Raw genomic sequence first — 25434 nt, 5'->3', positions numbered from 1 at the left:
TGCTGATAAGTATCAAGTATTTTGCAAGTGCCATTTGGCACTTTCCCCTCGTTTCAAAATAAAAAACACACATCCCACTTCTAAATCTAACCTTAAACCTATTATTACTCCCAGCGGGCTCACACATATCAAATATCCTTTATCAATTATTGCAGCTTACCCTCATTTAAACCGCCCTTGCACGAAGCGCCCCTTAATCCTATAATATCACACAGAATACAATCAATGTGCTCCGAGCTTTTCGCCATTTTCGAATGCTTATTCTTATGTTTCGATTTGATCACTTCGTTTAAATAATCCACCACTTCTTCCGAGACCAATAATTCGTTTGGACAGAATTTGGTGTCCGTGCTTTTGGATAAAGCTCGATTAGTGTTTGATAAATTTGTGGGGGTTCTACTAACCTGAGGAGGTTGCAGACATGTTAAAGAATAAGATTCATCTGAACGTTGGTGTTTGAAATTGTGTTTTGGGTGAAAAGAATTTTCACACAGACTGTTTTTGCTAGAACCGGATTGAATGGATTGGAAATCTGGAACGCTGTATTCTTGTAAGTCTGTATTAATTTCGTCGGTCACGTCTGGAATGACTTTTGGTTTAGATTTGTGTTTAGAACTTTTTTTACTGTTTAAAGTTTGACTTTTTGCGTCGCTTGAACTATCGTGTTTACATTTCTTTTTGTTATGCCCTAATGTAAAACTTTTCCTTAAAATCGTACCAAACCTATTAAACTTACTACTATGACCATCCTTTACCTCGTTTCTTTCCACATGTGCCATTTGACTAATTTTCGGACTCCTCACATCGTAAGTAATCATTCCATCTAAGTTCTGGCATATTGCTAATAAATTTGACACTTTTTTATTCCAATTCGCCGACAGATCTTGTTGCGCAAAACTTCTCCGAGACGATTTTACAGATTGCTGCTGCCGAATGGAGTTGCTTTGGAGTTGCTGATGCTTCTGAGATTCTAAAAGTCGTTTTAATTTCTTTGACAGCAAAGATAGATCTTGCAATGTGTACTGTTGAGATGGAATGTTGAAGTTGGAACTGTCAATCAGTCAATCTTGCATTAGGTTTTGAGAGACAGAATGTAATTGTTCTTTCAACGATCTGAATGAAGGACGGTCATCTGGGCTGTGGGACCAGCAGGCGCGCATTATCTGGGGGATAAAAGACCCATGAATGATAATGAAAGTTTAAAACAGTAATATTAACTAAAGGACATTTTTTGTGTGTATGAATTTCCAGATTTTTGTAAGCAATTGACTGAATTGATAAGTAAAATACGTTAATTTAATAATGACTTCCAAGTATGGCGAGTTGCTGTAGTTGCAGTCTTGTAATGGTAAAACTATTGCAGATTATTAGATTTTGTATAAATTTAGAAAACATTTTAGTTATATTTGACAAATTGTTCAAATGTTATAAATTATCGAACAAAAAACGAATGTGTATTAATGTGTAATATGTTTTTCATTATTGAGCAAAAAGTCATTGGAAACCGATTCACCAAAAAGAGATCCCGTGTCAAAATTTTGAATTTTTTAAGTTCCCGAAACGTTGAATTCATAATTTCTAACTTCCCGTAGGGTAAGTTATAGTAAACGCAAAAAAAAATCGAAAATAATTTTTTTATATATCTTTACGTTTCAGCAGTTTCTGAACATTTCGGCATACATTAGAAAAAGTGGATGTATGTGTGTGCGTGCGTTTACAAATTTTCGTCGACGATTTCTCGAACACGGATCAACAGATTTGAATAATCCAAAAAACATTTGATTCCAACTAATAAGAAGATGTGCAGATTAGTTTTTGGCAAAGGCAGGTCTAGCCGTTTCGGAAATGCGGGCAAAAAGTGCCAAAAAATAGTATTACAGTTTTTGAGTTTTTGCGTCCGATTTAAAAAAAAAAACAGAAAACATTTCACTTGTATTGACGAAATGAACAATTGGTAATTTTTTTGTAAAGGTAGGTATCCAATTAAAAAGTAAAAAATGATGCCATTTGGCGGTCAAAAATGAACATTAGACATATGTACATCGTATTATTAAATTTTCCTTAAAGATTTTAATAATAAGTACACATTTTATATACATTTATATGGGTTCCGTACCAATGTTTACACGTTAGACAACTACGCGGCGCTTACGCGCTTTGATATTTCGACTCCAAATCAGCTACGCAGCGCGATTGCTTAAAAACATGTTCAAAATTTTCAAAAAAAATCAAAATACAAAAAAAATCCCTTCTACAATTGCACTATGATATTGTAGACAAAAAGCAGTACAATTATAAGAAATAGTGGTGGACAAGAATTGAACCTTGTGGGTCACCTAAATTAATATTAAAGATGTCTGAACAAACAAGAACAAGTCTGGTCGAGTTTGACCGAAAAATAATCAGCACGATTGCCGGAATATTCAGAATTGGTTTAGTATATTTTTAGTAAAAACGCTGTCGAAAAACATCGTATCTGGTAATTATATAAAAATGGCTCAGCCGATCGTAGCGCAAAACGAATCAAACGATTCAGAATGAACCAAAACATCGAGAATACACAAATAATAAATTAAATTTTATGGCGGATCGACAAATTATTAAATGGCAAAATATCATTAAACCTACTTCATAAACTTCTTTCGCACAGCCTTTAGGTCTCTCAAGAACAATTCCACGTTGTACACGTTCTACGACTTCAGTATTCTTCAAACGACCATAAGGCATCTTTCCACAAGTAAAGACTTCCCACATCAAAACTCCTAAAAAATAAAAATACACATTTAATAACAAAAAATCTCATTTATCCATATCAACTATGACTAATTCTCTTACCATAAGCCCACACATCACTCTTGGAGCTAAACCTGGTGTAATTAAGAACTTCAGGAGGCGCCCATTTTATAGGAAACTTGGTACCACCTGATGACGTATACTGGTCATCCAGAACGTAACGAGCCAAACCAAAATCTGCTACTTTTACTGTATTTTCAGAACCAACGAGACAGTTACGAGCCGCCAAGTCGCGATGGATATAATTGTGCCGTTCTAGGTAGGACATACCTTTGCAAATCTGGGAAAGAGGATTTATGATAAAATCAGTTACTACATGAATGCAGTATTTTAACCCTTTCCACTCGCGAGTTCCGAGCATTATATGAATTTTGCCGACGGAGCGGCGGCATCCGAGTGGAAAGAGTCAATATTATAATATATTTATTTCTATTTACCTGTATGCACATATCAAGCAACATGGCACTGTTTCCAGCCAGAGCAAGTTCGTGACGTCTCAAATGGTTGAGCAAGGAACCATGACGCATGTATTCAGTCACAATATAAATTGGACGGTGCTTTGTGCACACTCCGTACAGTTGCACTAGGTTCTGATGTTGCAATTTACTAAAAGGAATCAAGAATTTGAAGATGCATAAAACAGAAAACCAAATAAATATAACAAATCTTTTATACTCACGTCATGACTTTGGCTTCCTCAATGAAGTCATCTTCAGACATTGTTCCTTCTTTCATCATTTTAACAGCTGTATCGATGGATCCGCGCCATTTACCTTTACGGACAACGCCAAATTGGCCAGAACCTAATTCTTCAAGCAACATCAGCTCTGCTGGATCGATTTCCCATTTATCTAAAATAAGTTTTACCAGTGCATTAATATTACCGCTATTGCTATCATTATTATTATTATCTTCTTCCCCCTTACCATGACTGAGACCAGCAGTAGGTGGTGCCGGTCTATCACAAGGCGACGCCTTAAGTCTGCTTGCCAATCCTCCACTGTTGTGCCGATGATAATTAACCAATTCCGGGATGCTTGCACAACAATGTTTTTCAGAGAGATAATATAATTCACCTCCTGCACCTCCTCCACTGCCCGATTTGTTTGGCTGCTGCTGTTTGATGTGGTAATGTTTGACGTGCGGGTGTGGACTGTAAAGGAAACAGGAAAATGGATAATTCATTTATTGTTAATTGGTGAGTGTTTTATTTATGCTTACACTTTGGTATAAAGCGAGAGTGTATAGAGGCCTTTAGTCGAAGAATTTCTTACAACAAAACAACCTTCTTTGTCCTCTTGTTTGAGTAACGATTCCGCTCGTTGCCTGGACATGTCTCCAACATACCATCTGATAGACAAAAAATACAATTTAACATAAATAATTATAGAATACTAGTATTGTGTAGTTACTAATTACAATACTAGTTTCATAAGTACATCCTCTACTTACTCATATTTTTGTAAACCGAGTAGTTCCTTTTCTTTAACATAGTTGCTCGGGATGTATCCAATGTTACTGTAACAATAAAATATTATTAATTAAATTCAAACTATTAATTTACTTCAAAAGTAAGAAAATGAAACAATATATTAATTTGTAAACTTACCCAGCATTATCTTTGACTTTCCACCAATGTTCTTGCGAGTCATCTACTACTTCATACTCTGCCCCCTGAAATTTGAAAATAAATATCGATAACAATATATTTTTTTGAAATAATTGAAATGATTAATTTAATAAATAACAATAGCATATTAAAATTTAAAAGAGTCTGAATTAGATGTGTAGAGAAGTCTGAATTAGATTGAATATTCACGCCAGATCGTATCTAAAAATTAGTTAGTCTATGCTTAAATGTAACTAACTTCAGGTGGACGCCATGTTTGTTTCAACTGATATGTTTTGTTTTCGAGGTTGTAACGAGGTGTAAACATTGAACTTGAAATATAAAGATCCTCGCGTAAGGCAAATAATTGTTGTTGTTATTATATATGTACTATATTAGAAGAAGAAGAGGAATGCAGACGATTGACGACTTACGTGAGAAGAGAAAATACAGGGAACTAAAAGCCAAACACAGAATCAAGAAGCATGGAAGCACAAGTTTGGAAGGAAAAATACATGAAAAAAGGGGTAGGGGGAATAGTGGTAATGGGAATGATAGACGAAGAGTAAAGGGGGTAAAGAAATCATTTATTTGTAGTGGCTCTCACACCTTGGACCTGCCTTCGGGCAGACTACCATTTATTATTTAATATATTGACGTGTAATTTTATTTCAGTAAGTCTAGGGTAAAGTAATAATCCGTGTGATAAAATGGTGTGAATGAAAAGTAAAGCATGTAACAGATGCTATAAATATTTTTGACGAAAATAAGTTTGATATAATGTCTTTATTATTTTTTTTATAAATTTTAATAATCACCTTCTCTAATGACAAATCCCCTCCTTCAATAGCCTTGAACGGATACAAAGCCACAACCACTTTGGCACGAAGCATAATTTTGTCCTGCAAAAGATAACATAAGTTTTGATAATCTTGAATTTTTCATAATTATCATATTATTTGTATTATTAATAGATAAACGTAGTATGTAAATCTTTGTGTACAAGCTTTGTCCTAATCCGGATAGTTTGATCATGCAGCAGTGATATCAATCACTCAAAATATCAACTTAACATGTGGTATTAAGTGGCAAGGCTTCGTTCACTAATATCCTGAAATTTTTCCGAGCATTTTTGACCTCTTCGCCCTCTTGGAGATATTTTTAATTATATCATCAAGCATCACGTGTATTTTTAGTATCTACAATAATGGGCCGATTCTACCGCTCAACACACCAATGTTATGGCAAGGTCATGTTACGCACCAACTTCCATACACTATGATACTCAATCATACTGAATGTCAAAATGTCATGTATTTGCAGTGCAACAAAGCGTTTCACACATAAGCTGCAACGTCACTCGTATGTTGTAAAGCTAAGTCAGAAGAACCATGTTATCTAAGATCGTTTTTTTTTTACTTTTGTGCGGTTCTAGGTTAGTTTTTCTATCTGACAACCTGAGAAAAACTCCTGACTGGACAGCAACAACATGGCTTTTATCAATATTTAGAACGAATTAGTATGACAAGTTCTTCATAACATAGCCTTGCCATAACATTTGTCTGTTATGCAGCAGAATCGGTCCATAAATCTTAAAACGTAGAAAATTATCTTTAAATCCAAGTAAAAAATAAATACACTAGATATTTTACCACTCCTCATCTGTGGTATTTATCGATTTTTGTGAACTACTCCATTTTAAAACTTTCCTTAGTGATAACTGGACTTATTTAAATATCTATATTATTACCTTAGTTTTGGCACTCGGCGTCCCGGGCGCCATGGCTCCAACGGGTCTCTGCGAAACAACCAATCCGTGTGCGCCACTCCCTGTATTACCAACACTTCCGGCACCGGCTGCCGGATTCAGACTCAAACCAGCGACGACAGCGCCGTGTCCATTGCTGTGTTTGCCGTTGGGACTGCTGTCCTTGTGGTGACCGCTGGTGGTGACAACGCCCGTTGCAGAGGGACTGTGGGCGCCGTTGTTAACGGCGGAAGACGCTGTAGTGCTGTTGGCAGCACTGGTTGTGCCGTTACGAGAGGAAGAGTTTGAGGGACCGCCGTGAGATGTCAGCGCCGCGGTGGCTGGAAAAGAGGAAACAAATGATGAATGAATGAGAGAATAATAATGTATATAAAAATATATTTAGAAAAATAAAAAATAAATAGATATATAAATAGATAGGTAGATAAATAAATAAAAAAACAAACTCAATCCATTTGATGGCAAACTTTTTACTTTTTTTATATCACAAAAGACAGTTTAAAGCATCAGTGGTTTCCCAACTTTTCGAACTGTTCAAATCAGATCTATTTGAGATTAGATCAAAGCAAAAGCTGATTTAAGAAAAATATTACCTCATGAAATTTTTTATCTTGATAAAACAACGTGAATGAAATGATTTGATGGCAAACTTTTTACTTTTTTTTATATCACAAAAGACAGTTTAAAGCATCAGTGGTTTCCCAACTTTTCGAACTGTTCAAATCAGATCTATTTGAGGTTAGATCAAAGCAAAAGCTGATTTAAGAAAAATATTACCTCATGAAATTTTTTATTTTGATAAAACAACGTGAATGAAATGAAGATTGTTAGAAAGATTTTGTTAAACTTGAAAAAAGATAAATAAGATGCAAAATCAGCCTAAACATAAAAAATAATGCTATTACTATCTACCTAACAAACATTGACCATTGTTTACCATTGACGCATTACAGTCTCATTTTTCATTTTTCAATAATGCACAATTAACGATTTCACGTCAGCACATCATCTCTAATGCATCATTTCGCTTTCAACAATTAATTATTACAAAACTGAATTCGTATAAAACAAATAATAATAATGTCGAATTCGAAACCGTGACGCACATTGTGGAATCCATTTATCATAAAATATTATATTAATAATAATAATTTTTTAGTAAGATTACAATTATTTATTAGAGATCAGAACTACGTGTTATAGTGGCTGTGTTTACTGTCGTACATATTTAATTTTGTATTTTTTTAGAGGGAAACCCAGCGGTCAACCTCTCTTTATTTATATGTGCAGATTTAGGGTTGTTCCTAATATGCATATTTTCGATTTTTTACTCCCGGAGGCTCAAATGCTTCCAGAATGATAAAAAAAAACACTGAAAGTTTTAGCTCTTAATATTAACTTTAAGATAGTCCGCACTCCCTAGTGCAGTCTATATATAAAATATGTGCATGTACATAATAGTATTGGAGTATACATGTTCCAGCAACGCCCACGAAATGTGATTTTCATTTGAAATTAAATTTGTTATCTTTAACCACAAGTGGAAATTTCATATCATACTGCTTGATATCAAGCCGGCCGAGGTTGGGTTCGAACCCGAGCCTAGTTTGTGTCACTCCACGTTCTTCTTCTTACTACATCAGTACGGACACAGAAATAATTATGAAATAAAATATATTAATAAAATTAAGTTTACCGATACCACAATTATTTATTTATTTATTATTTACGGGGTTTCCTCATATTAACAACAATAAATAACCGTGACGCACTAAAACCGATTTTAATATTAAAATATTTTGTGTCTTCATTAAATATTGTATGGTCACGAACTTATAATTTAATTATTTTATAAAAAAATATTTATATTACGAATACATATAATTGTTTTTTTATACTATCGTTTTATGAAATCTTCGTGTTTCCATGAGTTCGTCAAATTTGTTTGGGTTTTACCGACAATTCTGGGTTTTGATAATTTTATTTTTAATTTTTTGTTGTAGTCTACCACAATTTTATTTGTTGACTAGAGTATTATACCATCTGGCAACACATTCCTTAATTCACAAGATGAACTTACAATTTTCAACTCTTTTTAATACAGTAGTAGAAGAAAAGCTCTTAGCAATAATAATAGAAATTTAATGTCGATTAATTAGCTTCTGATTTGCTGGGGTCACCATAAAGAAATATTATGAAGTTGACACCACCACATCGCACAAATTTCTTAGAAAACTTTTCTTCCAATCGGGAAACATTTTTATGAAAGTAAAAATGTTAATCATCCTAATCCCTCATTTATCATAGGACAAGTAAATTGAAAATTGATTGTATAAAATTTTAATTAATAGTTATATTTAAACATTTAACACACTTACATTGATACTATTAAACTAAGGTGTATTGTAAAAAAAAATTAATATATTTATGACGAGCAAACTGAGTCTTGACTTGCAGAAGAGATTAAGAAAGTGCTATGTTTGGAGCATAGCTCGGTACGGATCAGAGACATGGACTCTAAGACAGGCCGACAAAAACTACTTGGAGAGTTTCAAAATGTGGTGCTGGAGGCTGATAGAGAAGATAAAGTGGACAGACCAGATAACAAATGAAGTCCTGAGAAGAGTGGACCAAAAAATGACTCTACTGAGAATAATCCGGAAAAGAAAAGGAAACTGAATCGAACTCGTTCTGCAAAAAGAGTGCCTCCTGCACGATGTCGTTGAAGAAAAAACAGAAGGACTGAAAGGAATGGTAAGAAAAAGAATGCAAATGATTGACCACTTACGCGAGAAAAGAAAATATAGGAAACTGAAAGCCGAAGCACAGGATCAAGAAGCATGTAATGTCAATCGTTTTTTCTACAATATGCAGACTAAGATTTAACCATACAAACACTCCGTTTCACTTGAGTAGAATTGGGATCAACACCGATCCTAATTGCTATTGCTTGGGTGGAGTGACTAGGGCGGATGCTGAGCACGTCATTATGGAGTGGAAAAAATGGGAAAAGGGTAGGCAAGGACTATGGAGGTAGATAGTAAGGCAAAAAATCTCCATCCCAAACAATTTTATAACATCATTGACGAAAAAAAGAATATATGGTGCGCTATATAATTATATACAATAAAATAAAATAGAATTTATAGTCTTAAAGAGTAGAATTGGGATCAATACCGATCCTAATAGCTATTGCTTGGGTGGAGTGACTAGGGCGGATGCTGAGCAAGCAATTATTGAGTGCAAAAAATGGGAAAAGAGTAGGAAAGAACTATGAAGGGAAATAGTAAGACAAAAATCTCAAAAAAGAAAAGGATATATGGTGTGCTATATAATTATATACAATCAAATAAAATAAAATTGTAAAGGTAACTTATAAAATGTATATGACTAATGTACGTGTACAAATAAACAATAAAAAAAGAAGCATGGAAGCAAAAGTTTGGAAAGGAAAACACATAAAAAATTGTTTAAAAAGGCGGGACGGGTAATAGTGGTAATAGGATTGATAGACGACGAAGGATAAGGAAATCATTTATTTATGGTAGCTCTCACACCAAGGACCTGCCTTCGAGCAGACTACCAATTTTATAACATTATTGACAAAAAAAAGAATGTATGGTGTTATATAATTGTATACAATCAAATAAAATAAAATTGTAAAGATATCTTATAAAATGTATATGACTAATGTATGTGTACAAATAAACAAACAAAAAAGAAGCATGGAAGCAAAAGTTTGGAAAGGAAAATACATAAAAAATTGTTTAAAAAGGGGGGGCTGGTAATAGTGGTAATGGGATTGATAGAAGTCGAAGGGTAAGGAAATCATTTTTGTGGTGACACTCACACCATGGACCTGCCTTCGGGCAGGCTACCATTTATTATTTATTGTATTTATTATTGCTCAACTGTAAGACCAGGATTGCATAATGTTGCTCTCTCTCTCTTATTTTACTCAGGGATTTCTTTTAAGAAAAATAAGAATAAGATATGCCTCTTATCTTACGACATTCATTTTCTTTCAACTTATATTATATTAATAACAAAAGAATTTTGTAAAATCGGAAAATTATATGCTACATAACAAAAACTTGAGAGTAATCTTGTCAGCTTGAACACTTACTCGCTTATGATAAAATTTAAAAAAATCCTAAATCAAAAATTGTTTTACGGTTTTTAAAAATTAGTTTTCTATTAGTTAGCAAATATAAATACTACTTACTGGGTATGATATAATATACAATGTGCGATTTCCTATAAAACATAGGACTTCCATCCATTTTCATTTTTTCAGACTACGCAACACTTTTTCTTAACGTTCTTTTATAAAACGAATTTAATAGAAAGTTTAATAACTAATATTAAAGTTGTGGTCAAAGTTACAAACACTATTAAATTATTTAGATGTATATTATAATAGTATTAAAAAAATCTATTTAAAAATAAAGGAGATGGACAAGTCCATTTCTAGCAGTACAACACAACGCGAGCTAGCGAAGAAAAAACTCACAAGGATTAACTTTTAGTAAAAACGAAATAATTTAAATTTTGCAATTAATATTAGGAATGTATAGGTCATATAAAACATATAATAGTTAATTATTAATAATATTAAAAAAATAATTTTGTATTTGGATAATTAGACATATTTGTCATGAAAATATTATAAATAAGTTTTTTAACTTCACATATATTAACAAAATAATATTTGAATATTATTATTAAAATACACAGTCATTAAAATTAGACTTCACACTATTAAGAAAAGTTTTTGTATTAACAAATCGCACTTAAAAAAAGTTTGAGCATTACACAACTGTATATATATAATTATTTTCACAAATATCTATTTATTATTATTCGTTATATTTATTATTTTATAACTTTATATTATTTTATTATTCAATTTTATTTTTTATTTATCCAGCAACGCAAAAAAAATCAGTCAGCAAAACAATTTTCTATCGACTGATCGGACTTTAAGATTACGAAAGACTAAATAACAATGCAACTATAAATTTCAGACGATTCTATTGAATTTATTATACATATATAAATAATTATATATATATATATATATATATGTATTAAATAAATAATTAAATTGATACACGATATAGCAAATGTGTTGCGAAAAAAACAAATAGTGTGTTGCGATTAAAACAAATACAAATAAAAACATATTTATATTACTAAAAAAACGAATACATATATATATATATATATATATATATATATATATATTCATTTAACTAGCGTTCCTTATAAACAACTTATGTTATTTATTTACTACATCGTATAGGACTTCATATATTAAAATTAATACGTCCTGTATTTTATATACCAAAAAAATTAAAAAATCCTTAAGACATATATATTAAAATGCTCAGAATTCTTTTAATAAGGTTTCCCCAAAATACTCTATATAATAATATAGAGTACTGCTCTAAGGCAGGTCCATGAGCTCCAACTCGATTCAGGGAAGTTAAACTCCAACTCGATTCAGGGAAGAATAGTGTGAAAGATTTTCCATTGTCATTAGAAATATATTTTTGTTGTCAATATTTGCAAGTAAAAATTGATATTACTACTGCTTTAAATAAGACATTAAAGTCTTGATTAACAAAAATAAATTATAACAAAAAAAGAAAAAAAACTACTGCTTGATATCAGATTATCCAAAGCAGAGGTTCGAACTTACAACTCATTCCACACAAGGCAGTGCGCTTAACCGTTACCATGAAAAACCTAAGATAAAATCTCAGCGAATAAGAGTTGTAAATTTTAAAATTTATTCATCCAGTTTTTAAGAAATATCTAGAAATTCATAGAACTTACAACAAAATAAATAAAAATAAAATTCTTGATATATAAATATAAATAGAATAAAATTCTTCGCTGTTCGTATGCTTGTTACAATTTTATCGAAAATAATTCAGTTAAATACAATAAGTTTAGGATTTTGGGCATAGGGGACAACCGATTTAAATGATTCGAAAAACAATCATATTGCTAGGGAGATGTGCTGATTAGTTTTTGGTAAAAGTTCGTCCGGCCGTTTCGGAGATACGAAGCAAAGAGTGTAGAAAAGTGGTGGTTAGTTTTTGGCAAAAGCAGGTCCAGCCGTTTCAAAGATACGGGGCAAAATGAGCCAAAAATAATAATTCAGTTTTTGAGATACGGAGCTAAATGTGCAAACAATGGCAGTTTTTGAGCGAACTAGGAATCCGATTTTAATCAATTTGAAGAAATTTCTGCTCGTATTGAAGAAACGAATGCTTTTGGGGATTTTTTTTTATTTAATTTTTTTTTATTTCTAATTTTTTTTAATATCGAAAATAATTCTCTTATATGTTGTATATAGAATAAGAATAATGAAAGTTACAGTGTTTATAATAATATATTTGAAAACATTTAATATTCCTCGAATATTTCATTACGGTACGGGGAGTTCCAGCAATTTGCCTTAATGCACAACTAGTTTTAATGTATACTCATCGGATAGTAATTATCTTATGTACATTCACCCTTTCCACTCGCGAATTACTGAATGAATACGTATTTTTCCGTCGGCATCCGAGTGGAAAGGGTTAACTTCTTAATCTCTTGATGTATATGTGAATATTTATGTATATATACTGTATATATACAAATTTTAACTAATTGGTATCAATAAAAATTCATAAATCATTGCGTCAAATAAATCATCATTTAATTAATTAATTTAAAAATAATTATAAAATTACTATGTTATGATAACGCGGATTTCCGTTCATTGTTAAAGAATTCTAAGGCCGCGCGCGCACTACCGCTTTTCAGACGACCAAAATAATGGTGATATTCTAAAAATGACAAAATACACTAAAAACAAATACTAGTTATAAAAAAAATATTATTGTGAAACAGTAAAAATTGGTCGATGTAATAATTGATAAATGGAGTATCATTAACTATTCACTTACGTAAATAAATAAAAAAGGCAAAGTCAATAAAAATGAATTGATACACGATTCTTGATACATTTATGGACCGATTCTACGGCACAACAGACCGATGTTATAACAAGGTTATGTTATGAAGAACTTTCCATACTAAATATTGACAAAAGCCATGTGGTTGCTGTGCAGTCAGGCGTTCTTCTCGGGATGTCAAAACAAAAAACCTAACCTAGAAACCGCACAAATGCCAAAAAAACAATCTTAGATAACGGAGTCATTCTGACCCAGCTTCATAACATACGAGTGACGTTGCAGTTTATGTGTAAAACCTGAACGCACGGTAAATACATGACATTTGGGCAGTATTCAATATGATTCAGTAGCATAATGTATGCAAGTTGGAGCGTAACATGGTCTTGCCATAACATTTTTCTGTTATGAATGCAGATATCTGTTATATCAGACTGCACGTGTTATTTTAAGTGCAAAATTTGTAAAATAAAAATAATGCGTATTAGATAAATAGCAATTGATTATTAGTCCAATATTTTTAATTTTATTTTTCTAATTCTGATATAATGTTACTAGATGTTATTTAGCAGTTGTAAGTATAACAAATTAAAAAAAAGTCTAACATAATATATAAATCCAGTTTCATTTATTTATTTCTCCTAAAGTTATATTTTATTTTAGGTATTTAAAAGCAGTTCTAACAATAGAATTAAATAGCAAATTGTTATCTCTAAAATTAGCAAACAGTTATTTGTCTTTAAAATTAACATAATACCAAAAGTCAGAAACAAATCATGAGAAGATTTTAGATTTAGTGCGGGAGTTGAAAAAAAATCGAGATGTTTAAATACTTATTTTTAACAAAATAAAGGATCAGGATAATAAAATAATATTGTAGAAATAAATGGCAAACATTACAAAAAAACAACTTATTATTGTTTGACATTGAAAACATTTGAATGTCATCTGCCAGATATGCCAATTTACTTAAAATTTGGGTGACATTATGAGCCTAGATAATATTAGAATGTAAGATACAAGAAAAATGTAATGCCTACCAAAAAGCAGCTGAGATGTGCTAGAAATTAAAATAATATAAAATACAGTCAACAGAATATGATGTTTGGTAGATGAAATTATATAATTCAGTTTAATAAATAATGCAATAAGTCCTAAATTGCATATACATTATTTTTTTAAACTTATGCATGTCGGTCGCAATTTGGTTTACTTTACTAAATTATTTAACAATACAAAAAAATATTTTTACTTATTAAAAAATGATTTAGAATTTTGTTTCATGTGTCAGAAATTCATTTATTTGGCATTGGATCTGGAATATTGAGCAAGTTGATCTTAGATTGAATAGTGCACATATGAACTAGATTTTACAAATTAATTCACCTAAGATTTGAACATAAACAATAATGTTTATAAAAATTAATAGAAGAAAAATGTACTATAAAAATTATAATTGCCAAAAAGCAACTATTATATCGTACGAGATTGTAAAAATTATAGACTAAATTATTGAAGCAATTATCTTGTGTGGTAAAATCAAGTGCGACATTGTTTCTTTTAGCGTAGATACTATATTATTTTTTTCTGAATTTTTTATACTGCTTATGCTAAGACCATAATTGAATCACAAAGGCAGGACATCAAATAGGATATTAAAAAGTATAGCATAGGAATTTAAAAATTTGGAACTTTTGAATTGTAAACAAGGGTACAGGGGCAACGTTTGTAGGGTCATCTAGTATATATCGAGTATACTGGCAAGTTGCACAAGAATTAATAAATTGTGTTTCCGTATCGTCACGAAGTATCGAATGACAATTTACGTAATCGATAACGTTTACGGATACCGATACTCTCAAAATATTGATTTTAATAATCGATATTGCAAAATTAGAAGGTCCAGACTTCCTATACGACACGGTGACGAAATCTTATGCAAATATTTATGTAAAATGTTGTGAATAAAGTTTTTCTCTAACTTGCTCAAAATAATAGACAAAATATTATTGTTGCAAATTTTAATTACAATCTGTCACACTTAGGACATTCAGTAATTGTTTTGACTTTTATTATAAGGATTTTGGAACGGATGGCAACCCAGTAGTTGTCCAATCCAATTATGACTAATTAACTATACTCTAAGTATTTGTTGACATTGGGGCTATATTTGAGATTATAACCTCAAGTGGAAATTTGACATCAAAGTTGCCTGATGTCGGGCTTTGGCGGTAGCGGGAATCGAACCAGGAAACCCGGGACTAGTTGGTTCGAAGCGATATCGCCACCGTTGGGCCTACAAAAATATAACTAGGCCTTAGTGATCAATGTGAAGATAGAAAATCCTCAAAAAATAAAAGAAATGCCAGGTACAGTGTTACCAATATGAAGTTAAAATAATAATCTGGGTAATTTAACATTTGTGGGTTTTCTAGGTTAGGTTTTGTATCTAATGGCCCGATTATGCCTCAAAACAAAACCAATGTTATGGCAAGGCCATGCTACGCTCCAACTTCCATATATTATGCTACTGAATCATACTGAATACTGTCAAAATGTCATGTATTTGCTGTGCATTCAGGCGATTTACACATAAACTGCAACGTCACACGTATGTTATAAAGCTGAGTCAGAAAGACCTTGTTATCCAAGATTGTTTTTTAGACATTTGGTTAGGTTATGTTTTCTTTCTGACAACCTGAGAAAAACGCCTAACTGCACAGCAACCACAAGGATTTTGTCAATATTTAGTTTGGAAAGTTCTTCATAACAGCCTTCCATAACATTGTTCTGTTATGCGGCACACTCGGTACATTATTTGCCCAAAAAAAAATAACATGGTGCTTAGTGTTACCAATATAAAAATATAATAGTCTCAAAGTAGTAGAACAGGTATAAAAGACCTTTCGTCAGCGGTTCCAATTTGAAGGTGTGTAGCCCCAAAAAATAAAGAATGATACCACACACATTGTGCAGTGTTGCCAATATAAAGACATATTGGTCAAAATCAAAATAGATGAGATGTAAAATGATCCTTAGTCAATGTGCTAATGTTAGTTACATTAATGTCAAAAAGTTTTTAATTTGTATTTTATAAGTAAATAAATTTTTAAATAATGCATTACTAAATAAATGTTTGCAAAAACAAATTATTATAAGGTGCATTTGTTGATACATTATTTTAATTGGTTAATTATTATTAATAAGCTATTAAAAGAACTAAAGAATTAAACAAAAACCAAATTTCTTATACAGTGTGTTCTATTTATAAATAAGGAAGAATTAATAATGTTGATTTAAAATCTTTGCAAAGTGTCATATGTTGTGTAACGCGCTTCCATCTTCACAATTTCATAATAGGTTTATTCAAGAAATTATTCAAATTTATTCAAAGATATCTGAATGTCACGATTATTTTTAGATAGAATCTCATTTTAAAAAATAATACTTGCTGTAATTACATTTAGCCTATTGGCAAGTTGACAAAAGGAACAAATAGACCTGCGGAAAATATAGTTAAATAAAAACTAGAAACTCATGAAATAAAATTCTAAATCATTTTTTAATAAGTAGAAATATTTTTTGTATTGTTAAATAGTTTAGTAAAGAAAACCAAAATGCAACATGCATAAGTTTAAAAAAATCATGTATATGCAATTTTGGACTTGTTGCGTTATATATTAAACTGAATAATATATTCTCATCTGCCAAACATATACTGCTGACTGTATCTTATATTATTTAATTTAATTTCTGGCACATCTCAGCTGCTTTTCGGCAATAATAATGTAGACTTTACATTTTTCTTGTATATTATACTCTAATATTATCTAGGCTCATAATGTTACCGAAATTTAAATTTCAAGTTAATTGACATTTCTAGCAGATGACATTTCAAAGGTTTTCAATGTCAAACAATTATAAGTGCTTTTTTTAATTCTTGCCATTTATTTCTACAATATTACTATAGTTTTATCGTTTATTAAACTTTAAAAATTTTCTTTGACAAACTCTAAAAAGAATGATCAAAATCCGAATAACCGTTTAGGAGAAGTATCAAATCATACACCCGTACAGAAGAATTTTATATATAAGATTTATATAAATATATATATATATAATGGTGAATTGAAATTAGAAAGCAATCATCCTTGATTTTTTATTGAATTTGTTTATCAAAATTATTATGTATACTTATTTATAAATTGAATATTCATATATATATATATATATATATATATATATATATATATATATGTGTATGTGTGTGCGCGTGTGTGTATGTGTGTGCGCGTGTGTGTATGTGTGTGCGCGTGTGTGTATGTGTGTATATTTGAAATTTATGCAGTGATAATCACACTGCATAAATTTTAAATATTTTTTTCATACTCTTCATAATCTCTGGTTCCGTACCACCTGTGCAAAATATTTTAAGCTATGAAATAATTACTCAAATAAACAATTTTAATAATTGTCATATATTGATTATAATATTGCAATAGATATAAGTAAATCAGAAGAATTTCACGGAAAATATATCCCACGGGTTTATAACAATATTTTGTGTCTATCAGAATTTTTTTGAAGACTAAATTTTCAACAAAAAGTAAAAAAAAAATCATACAGATTCTATTTCTTCAGATGTTTCACGTGGTCATGTACCCCAACCCTCAAAACCCTTTGTAACCATCAGGCAACACAAAGTCAACAAAACTTACCGTTGACTCCCGAAGGAGAAGAAAAAAAAATTTTTTTTGTTTAAAATTTCCATAAAGTCAAATATATTTTCCATTTACAATTATTTTATATTAAAAAAAACTCAATGAGTCTCAAAATTATTAAAAAAAGACAATATGAATCAAACGATCCTTTAGAATCATCGGGCAACCCAGAATTAATGAAAGCTGCCGAAAATTTCCGAAGGAGAAGTCGAAAAAAAGAGTTAAACATAAGACATATTTCATATATTTTGCATTTATCATTATATTACATTTAAAAAAAGAGTCTCAAAAACGTTCACAAAAACTATAATATTCACAAAAATTAGAAAAGGACAATTTTGAATCAGATTCATTCCTAATCCTTTTAGTAGCATCAGGCAACACAGGATCAACGAGAGCGGCCGAAAATTTCCGAATGAAGAAGGGTGAAGTTCGAAAAAGGCTTGCAATGGAAATAAATAAATACTTTTTTTCTTAACTTTATAGTAACTATCAAACAACACAAAATTGACAAAACCCTTCGAAGAATCCAGAAGAAGACGAAGATAAAAACGACTTAAGAAAAAGGTCATGGGCTCTCAATAGAACAAAATTATAAAACAGATTTGTTTTTTGTTTAAAAATTCCGTAGAAACTTAAGACATTTATATTTGTTCCTTCTCGTAAATTCAACCCTTATGTCACCATCAGGCAACACAGAATCAACGAAACTAGCCGGGAATTCCCGAAGGAGACAAATTTAAGACAAAAGGGAGAAAACTAATGGGCAAAAAGGGGTCAACAAATTAGCATATTTATTCTAATACTAAATTTTTATTATTGGTTTATTAAAATAAAGTTAACATGAGTACTTCCATTAAAAGAATTTTAATTATAATTATTTTTATTATTTAATATTACTTTTGAGAAAGGGGCTGGAGGTTTCTAGAATTTTATTACATATTTTACATATAATTTTTTCCACCATTGTCCTACCTGATCTAACCAATGCCATCAACATTTTGCAGCTATCAAAATTTTATCACATATTGCACAAAACTTTTTGCACCGACACAAATTATTTTACAAAAACCGCATTCGCTCAAATAATTTAAATTAAAAAATAACCAAAAAATAATACAAATGATATTTAATAATCTATAAATATTAATACGTCAAGTTGATTCATAAAGAAGAAGAAATAGAATGTAATAGTGCAATGACTTTCTTTCCTAGCGGTACAATCGTGTTCTGGTTCTAAAGGCGCACTCACACATGCTCAAAACACGTGGAAGTAGAAAAGATTGACGATAGATGGCGACTGTGTTAACTTCATTATTATGGATACGGACTTTATGTTTGTTTGTGTATACAGAAAAATTTGCACATTGTTTATACTTATCGAATGAACAAATTATGGCATCGTGCCTCAAGACAAATCGCTGGAATTTTCCGTACCAAAAATTAAATTTTTATCATTTTATCAAAGCAATCGCGCTGCTTCAGCTGCGTAAAGACAAAATATCGAAGCGCGTAAGCGCTGCGTCGCAGTCTAAACGGTAAACAATGTTACGGAATCCATAGAAAAAAAACAAGATTTATATTTATTATAAAAATCTCTATAAAAGATCTGATAATTTGATGTGCATAAGTCTAATGATCATTTTTGACCGCCAGATGGTATTTTTTTACTTTTTTTACTCGATCTCCGAAACTACTAGACCTGCCTTGAAACGGCTGGACCTGCCTTGTCCAAAAACTAATCAGCACGTCTACTTATCAATAGGAATCGAATGTTTCTTGAATCATTCAAATCGGTTGATGCGTGTTTCCGGAATCGTCGACAGAAATTTTGTGTCCGAACACGAACACAAACACATACACATACACATACACATACACATACACACACATACACACACACATACATCCATTTTTTTAAGGTATGCCAAAATGTTCAGAAACCTAAGAAACGTGAATGTATGCAAAAATTCTCATGTTCCATTTTTTGCAATTACTATAACTTACCCTACGAGAAGTTAATTATAGGTGTTGTATAATATATCATTATATTAGATAATATTATAAAATATTTAATTTTGAACAAACTGTTCGAATTTATCATTCATACTAATCGAACGGTTCAAATATTAGACCAATTTTGCTGTAAAATATATCAATGGTATGGCAAGGCTATGTTACATCTCAGTTTTCATACAAAATGGTAATAAATACTGTCAAAATGCAATGTATTTGCTGTGAAATCAGGCGTTTTGCATCTAAAATGCAACTTTACTCATATGTTATCAAGCCATATCTCAAAATAAATCAGTTATGGTAACATCATTTTTTGACAATTGTGCGTTTTCTAGATTAGGTTTCTATCTAATGGGCCAATTCTGCCGCACAACAGGCCAATGTTATGACAAGGCCAGGTTACGCTCCAACTTTCCATACATTATGCCACTGAATCATACTGAATACTGTCAAAATGTCAAGTATTTGCTGTGCATTCAGGCGTTTTACACATAAACTGTAACGTCACTCGTATGTTATGAAGCTGGGTCAGAAAGACCCTGTTATCTAAAATCGTTTTCTTTGACATTTGTGCGGTTTCTAGGTTAGATTTTCTCTCTGATAACCTGGGAAAAAACGCATGAGTGCACAACAACCACATGGCTTTTGTGTAAAAGTTCTTCATGAAATAGCCTAGCCATAATATTGGTCTGTTGTGCGGCAGAATCGGTCCATAAATCGCCTAACTGCACAGTAACCACATAGGATTTTGACAGTTTTTCGTACCACTTTATATGAGAACTGCTACATAACATAGCCTTGCCATAACATTGGTCTATTTTACGGCAGAATCGGCCCCATAATTATCAGTTGACGATCTATTGCTTGGAAACATGTGGCTGAGAATAGATATTGCACTTATATAACATTAGGAACAGAATAAGATTGACTTGCTGCAAGATGTGTATAAGAGAAAACCCCAAAAATATGACATTAGATAATTAAAATAATAAATTATAAATGTAAACTGAAATTTTAGTTTTATACACTTACAAAAGAACAAGAATGGAGTTTTATTATTTTAAATTATTTTATAAAACAGAACATAATAAAATAAATTATATATTTAATTACAGTTTAAAAATATTAAATATTAAATTTATTTTATCCTCACACCATGATCCCTCTTATTATAATGTTGGCAATACCTTTGCTTGTGAAGTTGGCCGCAAAATTCCAGAGCGACCAACGGCAGCCGGCCCCCTCCGGTCGCTGTTTTATAATCCTCATTTTTTTGATAATGTTGGCGACACTTAACTTAACTGTCCACTTTTTTTAAATCAACAATATTCATTCACTTTTTTCACTATTTAATTCATTTCCACTTTTTTGTCATTATGAATTTTTTTAGGTTAGCCGATACAGGTTTCAGGGTTCCGTACCATTATAGAAAGGTTGGTTTGATATACGTCTGTTAATAAGATAAAAAGATTTTTTCGAATTGCTTAAAAACTATGCGTATATAAATTTCAATTATTTATTTCAAAAATAAAGTTTTCGCTTTCACTAAAAACTCTAAACCTATTTTTTCATTTCTCACAAGCATCTATTAATTCCATTTATTTACCTCAAAATACTTGAATATATACGCCACTAGATTAAATTTAAAATATTATTTTCGTCGTAGTTCGTCGAATCATTCGCGCGGGGGCAGTACGTGCGCTCTAACACTTTTCCTTATCTATGGCGATAAATATTACAATGGCGAAACGATAAATTATTTATTTAGGAATTTCAATTTAGAGAAACATAATGTAATACACAAAACACACACATACACTAATAATAATATGAAACCTGGTCGTTAAATTTATTTATATTTATATTTGTCGACGCTTTGTTCTTATCGCCATCTTATGCAATTTGTTTTTACGAGATAAGAACAATTGGAAATTGTTTCACCTAGGAAATATAATAACATTATGCCCACTGTTCTATTTATAACATGCCATAAATAATTGAAAATAGTTTATTCTTATTTTACCTCATCGGATTACACTAAATTATTTGTTGGCATAGGCTCAAAAATAAAATCTGTCAAAAATAAGTAAGTATGATATGTACTTAATATGTACCCCAATGTACCCTATATTTTATATTCTTTCTTTACTTGAATATAAATAATGAAATTTTTTATTCTGTTTTATCGGACAACACTGTAATAAGTACATGGCGTATATATCTTTCAAAAATAAACTGAAGATATAAAGATAATTGAAATGCCCCCTCTTTTTAAAAATATGATAGACATTTCTTCATTAAAGTCTACGGTCAAAAACTAATTGTAAGTATGCTATGTTCCTAAAGTTGTGAATATAGTTTCAAGACGAATACTACCAACGTAACAGCATCAAAAACCGATAGACGTTTTCCCTAAATATCTGAAATTAATTATAATACAACTTCACTATATAGTACAGTTACAGTTCTCAGATGAACACTTCTATATTTCTGCCTACGGTCCAAAACAAAGTATGCTATGTTCCTAAAGTTGTGAACATAGAAACAAACAAAACTCACAAAATACTTAAACTCACAATATTTAACAAAAATCACTAGACGTTTTTCGCAAATCATTGAAATTAATTATAAGACAACTTTACTATATAGTACAGTTACAATTCTGAGATAAACATTTCTTCATTTCTATCTACGGTCCAAAACTAAGTATGCTATGTTCCTATGTTCCTAGAGTTGTGAACATAGTTTCAAGACGCATACTACCAACGTAACAGCAACAAAAACCACTAGACGTTTTTCGCGAATTTTTGAAATTAATCATAAGACAACTTTACTATATAGTACAGTAACAGTTCTCAGAGTTAATACTGTCTAGAATAGATATCTAATTAAATAAAGAGTAATTAATAGAGCCCTATGGAAATTGAACCTATGAAATTATTAGAGGCTTATAAGTACTATTTTAGGGCAATAAGTAAAGAATAACATTAGGAACCAGTAGGAATCATTTATTAAAATTTATGTTCAACTTTAAAAAAAAGTTATAGTCCTCTACTTTAGGAAATTTTTATAGTCCTATTGAATGCAAGAAAATAGTATTTCTTTTACTAATCTGAGAGAACTGTTGGTGATATTGAATGAAGAATAAATATTAAAGGCCTGTGAAAGTGTGAAATATTATTTTATTCATTTATTTATTTATTTATACGCCAATCGGCTTTATACAGTTTTATAATATTGTTTGCTAATTCATAACTTTTGGGACAATAAGTAAAAAAAAAAAATTAGAAACCAGTAGACATCATTTATTGAAACTGATGTTCAACTTAAAAAAATTTTATAGTCCTATAGAATGCAATAAAATTGTGATTCTTTTACTAATCTGAGAGAACGTTTGGTAATATAAGTGAAGAATAAATATTAGAGGCCTTTGAAATACTATTATGGGACAATAAGTAAAGAATACACATTAGGAACCAGTAGAAATCATTTATTAAAATTGAAGTTCAACTTTAACAAAATTTTATAGTCTTATGAAATTCAAGAAAATGGTATTTCTTTTACTAATCTGAGAGAACTTTTGATAATATTAAGTGAAGAATAAATATTAGAGGCCTGTGAAATACTATTATGGGACAATAAGTAAAGAATACACATTAGGAACCAGTAGAAATCATTTGTTAAAATTGATATTCTACTTTAAGAATCTTTTATAGTCCTATAAAATGCAAGAAAATGGTGTTTCTTTTTGTAATCTGAAAGAACTTTTGATGGAATTGAATGAAAATAAATATTAGAGCCCTGTGAAATACTGTTATGAGGCAATAAGTAAAAAATACACATTAAGAACCAGTAGAAATCATTTATTAAAATTGATGTTCTACTCCAAGAAATTTTTATAGTCCTATGTTATGCAAGAAAATGGTGTTTCTTTTACTGATCTGAGAAAATTTTTGGTGATATTGAATGCAGAATAACTATTAGAGGCCTGTGAAAATCATATACAGAAATAATAAATTAAATGTACAAATTAATACAGGAAAAAAAATTATGAATAAGAATTAAGTATAATTAAGCTCTAGTATTTGAAAATGGGGAAATTATTACAGACTAACGAAAATTTAGTCTAAAAAATTATTATAGACTTGTGAAATAGAAAAAAAGAGTTCTAGTACTACTACTAAGAGTATCTTATATACAATTCTACAATCTACATTATCTTCATTAATGATTTTATTATCGAAAATTTTTAAATTTATGTAAATAAATGGCCATTTTCAAGTACTTATGTTAATCAAAACGTTAGGCATTAGAGGCCTGTGAGAATAAACTATTAAATTCTAGAATAAACTTATGAAATTACTACAGGCATAAGAAAAACTACTTTTACATCCTATATTTACTTTTTTTTTAAATTATTAAGAATAAAAAAACTTGCAAGTGGCATTTTGCCTTAAAGGAAATTGAGTGAACTTCTCTTTAATCAACCAATGAATCAGAAATCAATGAAAATAAACTTATGAAATTATTAGAGGCCTGTGAAATTTTTCTACGATTACTGAAGAATGTAAAAAAAAATTGTTGTAAGTGGCATTTTGCCGTATGAATTTTCCTTGAAGAAGTAACAACATAATCAATAAAAATGAACTTATGCAATTATTAGAGGCCTATGTATAATTACTTCAGCAAATAAAATTATTACAAGTCAAACAAAAGCATTAAAAACAAGAAAAAACATGTTAAACCATAATTAACCATCTCGTGTTTTACATTTATTACTTTAACACAATCATTTACCACTTTCAATTAAAAAAAAACACTTTTAATTGCTATTTTACAATTTGCATACACCTTTTCACAAACACACACTCTCATTCTTTTGTTAAAATACTTCCCACATCAGCATAAATTCCGTTTAAAAAATTACATACAGCGTTTATTATTCTTGTAGCGAACTCGAAAAAAGAATAAAAATAATAAATGATAAGGGGGTCCCTCCCGGGTGCTTCGTCCCTTGTGCGACAGGAAGTCTTCGTCATTCCACAACAATGGCAAAAAAAAAGAAAATATGAAAATTGAAGAGGAGGTCCGTGTTCCCACGATGGTTCCGTATCAGTATAATTAAAAGTCGTTTTCGTGTTTAGTATGCGTGAAAGAAAATTGTTGAAGTGAAACTTCTTAGGCGTGTAAGTGAAGATTTGTCAGATAAAAAATATTTGGGTTTTTTTGTATTTATTTGGTTGTTTCATTCAAATTCATACCTTTTTGTTTATTTATGTAAATGTACTTTTATGCATGTTCAGACACTTCAATGCACTTTCACACATTTTCATACACTTTCGTACTTTAAGGTACCCTTTTATGCATCAGCAGTATCTTTATAAATTTCAGACATAATTATTTAGTTAAATATTTAAAAAATTCTATATCTTTCATGAAGTCGCACAACCTGACCACCCGTATCTAACGTAATATCAAATAAACTATGTACTCGGAAATTTTTATGTACTTTTGAGATGCACTTTCAGACACTTTCATGCATTTTCATACACTTTC

At 30.6% G+C, this 25434-nt stretch overlaps 1 protein-coding gene across 1 annotated transcript; it reads right to left on the bottom strand.

The window, feature by feature from the left end:
* Nucleotides 1–1024: 1024 nt before the first annotated feature.
* Nucleotides 1025–19075, bottom strand: LOC113373375 (tyrosine-protein kinase Btk29A-like). Its single transcript, XM_026613681.1, has 12 exons — nt 18838–19075; nt 6153–6490; nt 5221–5304; nt 4403–4467; nt 4246–4311; nt 4015–4143; nt 3720–3946; nt 3473–3644; nt 3231–3399; nt 2836–3073; nt 2629–2762; nt 1025–1163 (listed from the first exon to the last, which is right to left on the bottom strand). Exons 1-12 carry the CDS (start codon nt 18860–18862, stop codon nt 1062–1064), a joined length of 1749 nt encoding a protein of 582 aa, XP_026469466.1. The 5' UTR covers nt 18863–19075; the 3' UTR covers nt 1025–1061.
* Nucleotides 19076–25434: the final 6359 nt, after the last annotated feature.

The sequence above is a fragment of the Ctenocephalides felis genome, unplaced genomic scaffold, assembly GCF_003426905.1.
Source record: "Ctenocephalides felis isolate EL2017-DRISC unplaced genomic scaffold, ASM342690v1 CF-g0.4_SCAFFOLD_00845, whole genome shotgun sequence".
NCBI classification, from domain to species: domain Eukaryota; kingdom Metazoa; phylum Arthropoda; class Insecta; order Siphonaptera; family Pulicidae; genus Ctenocephalides; species Ctenocephalides felis.
This window is presented reverse-complemented; position numbering and strand designations above follow the sequence as displayed.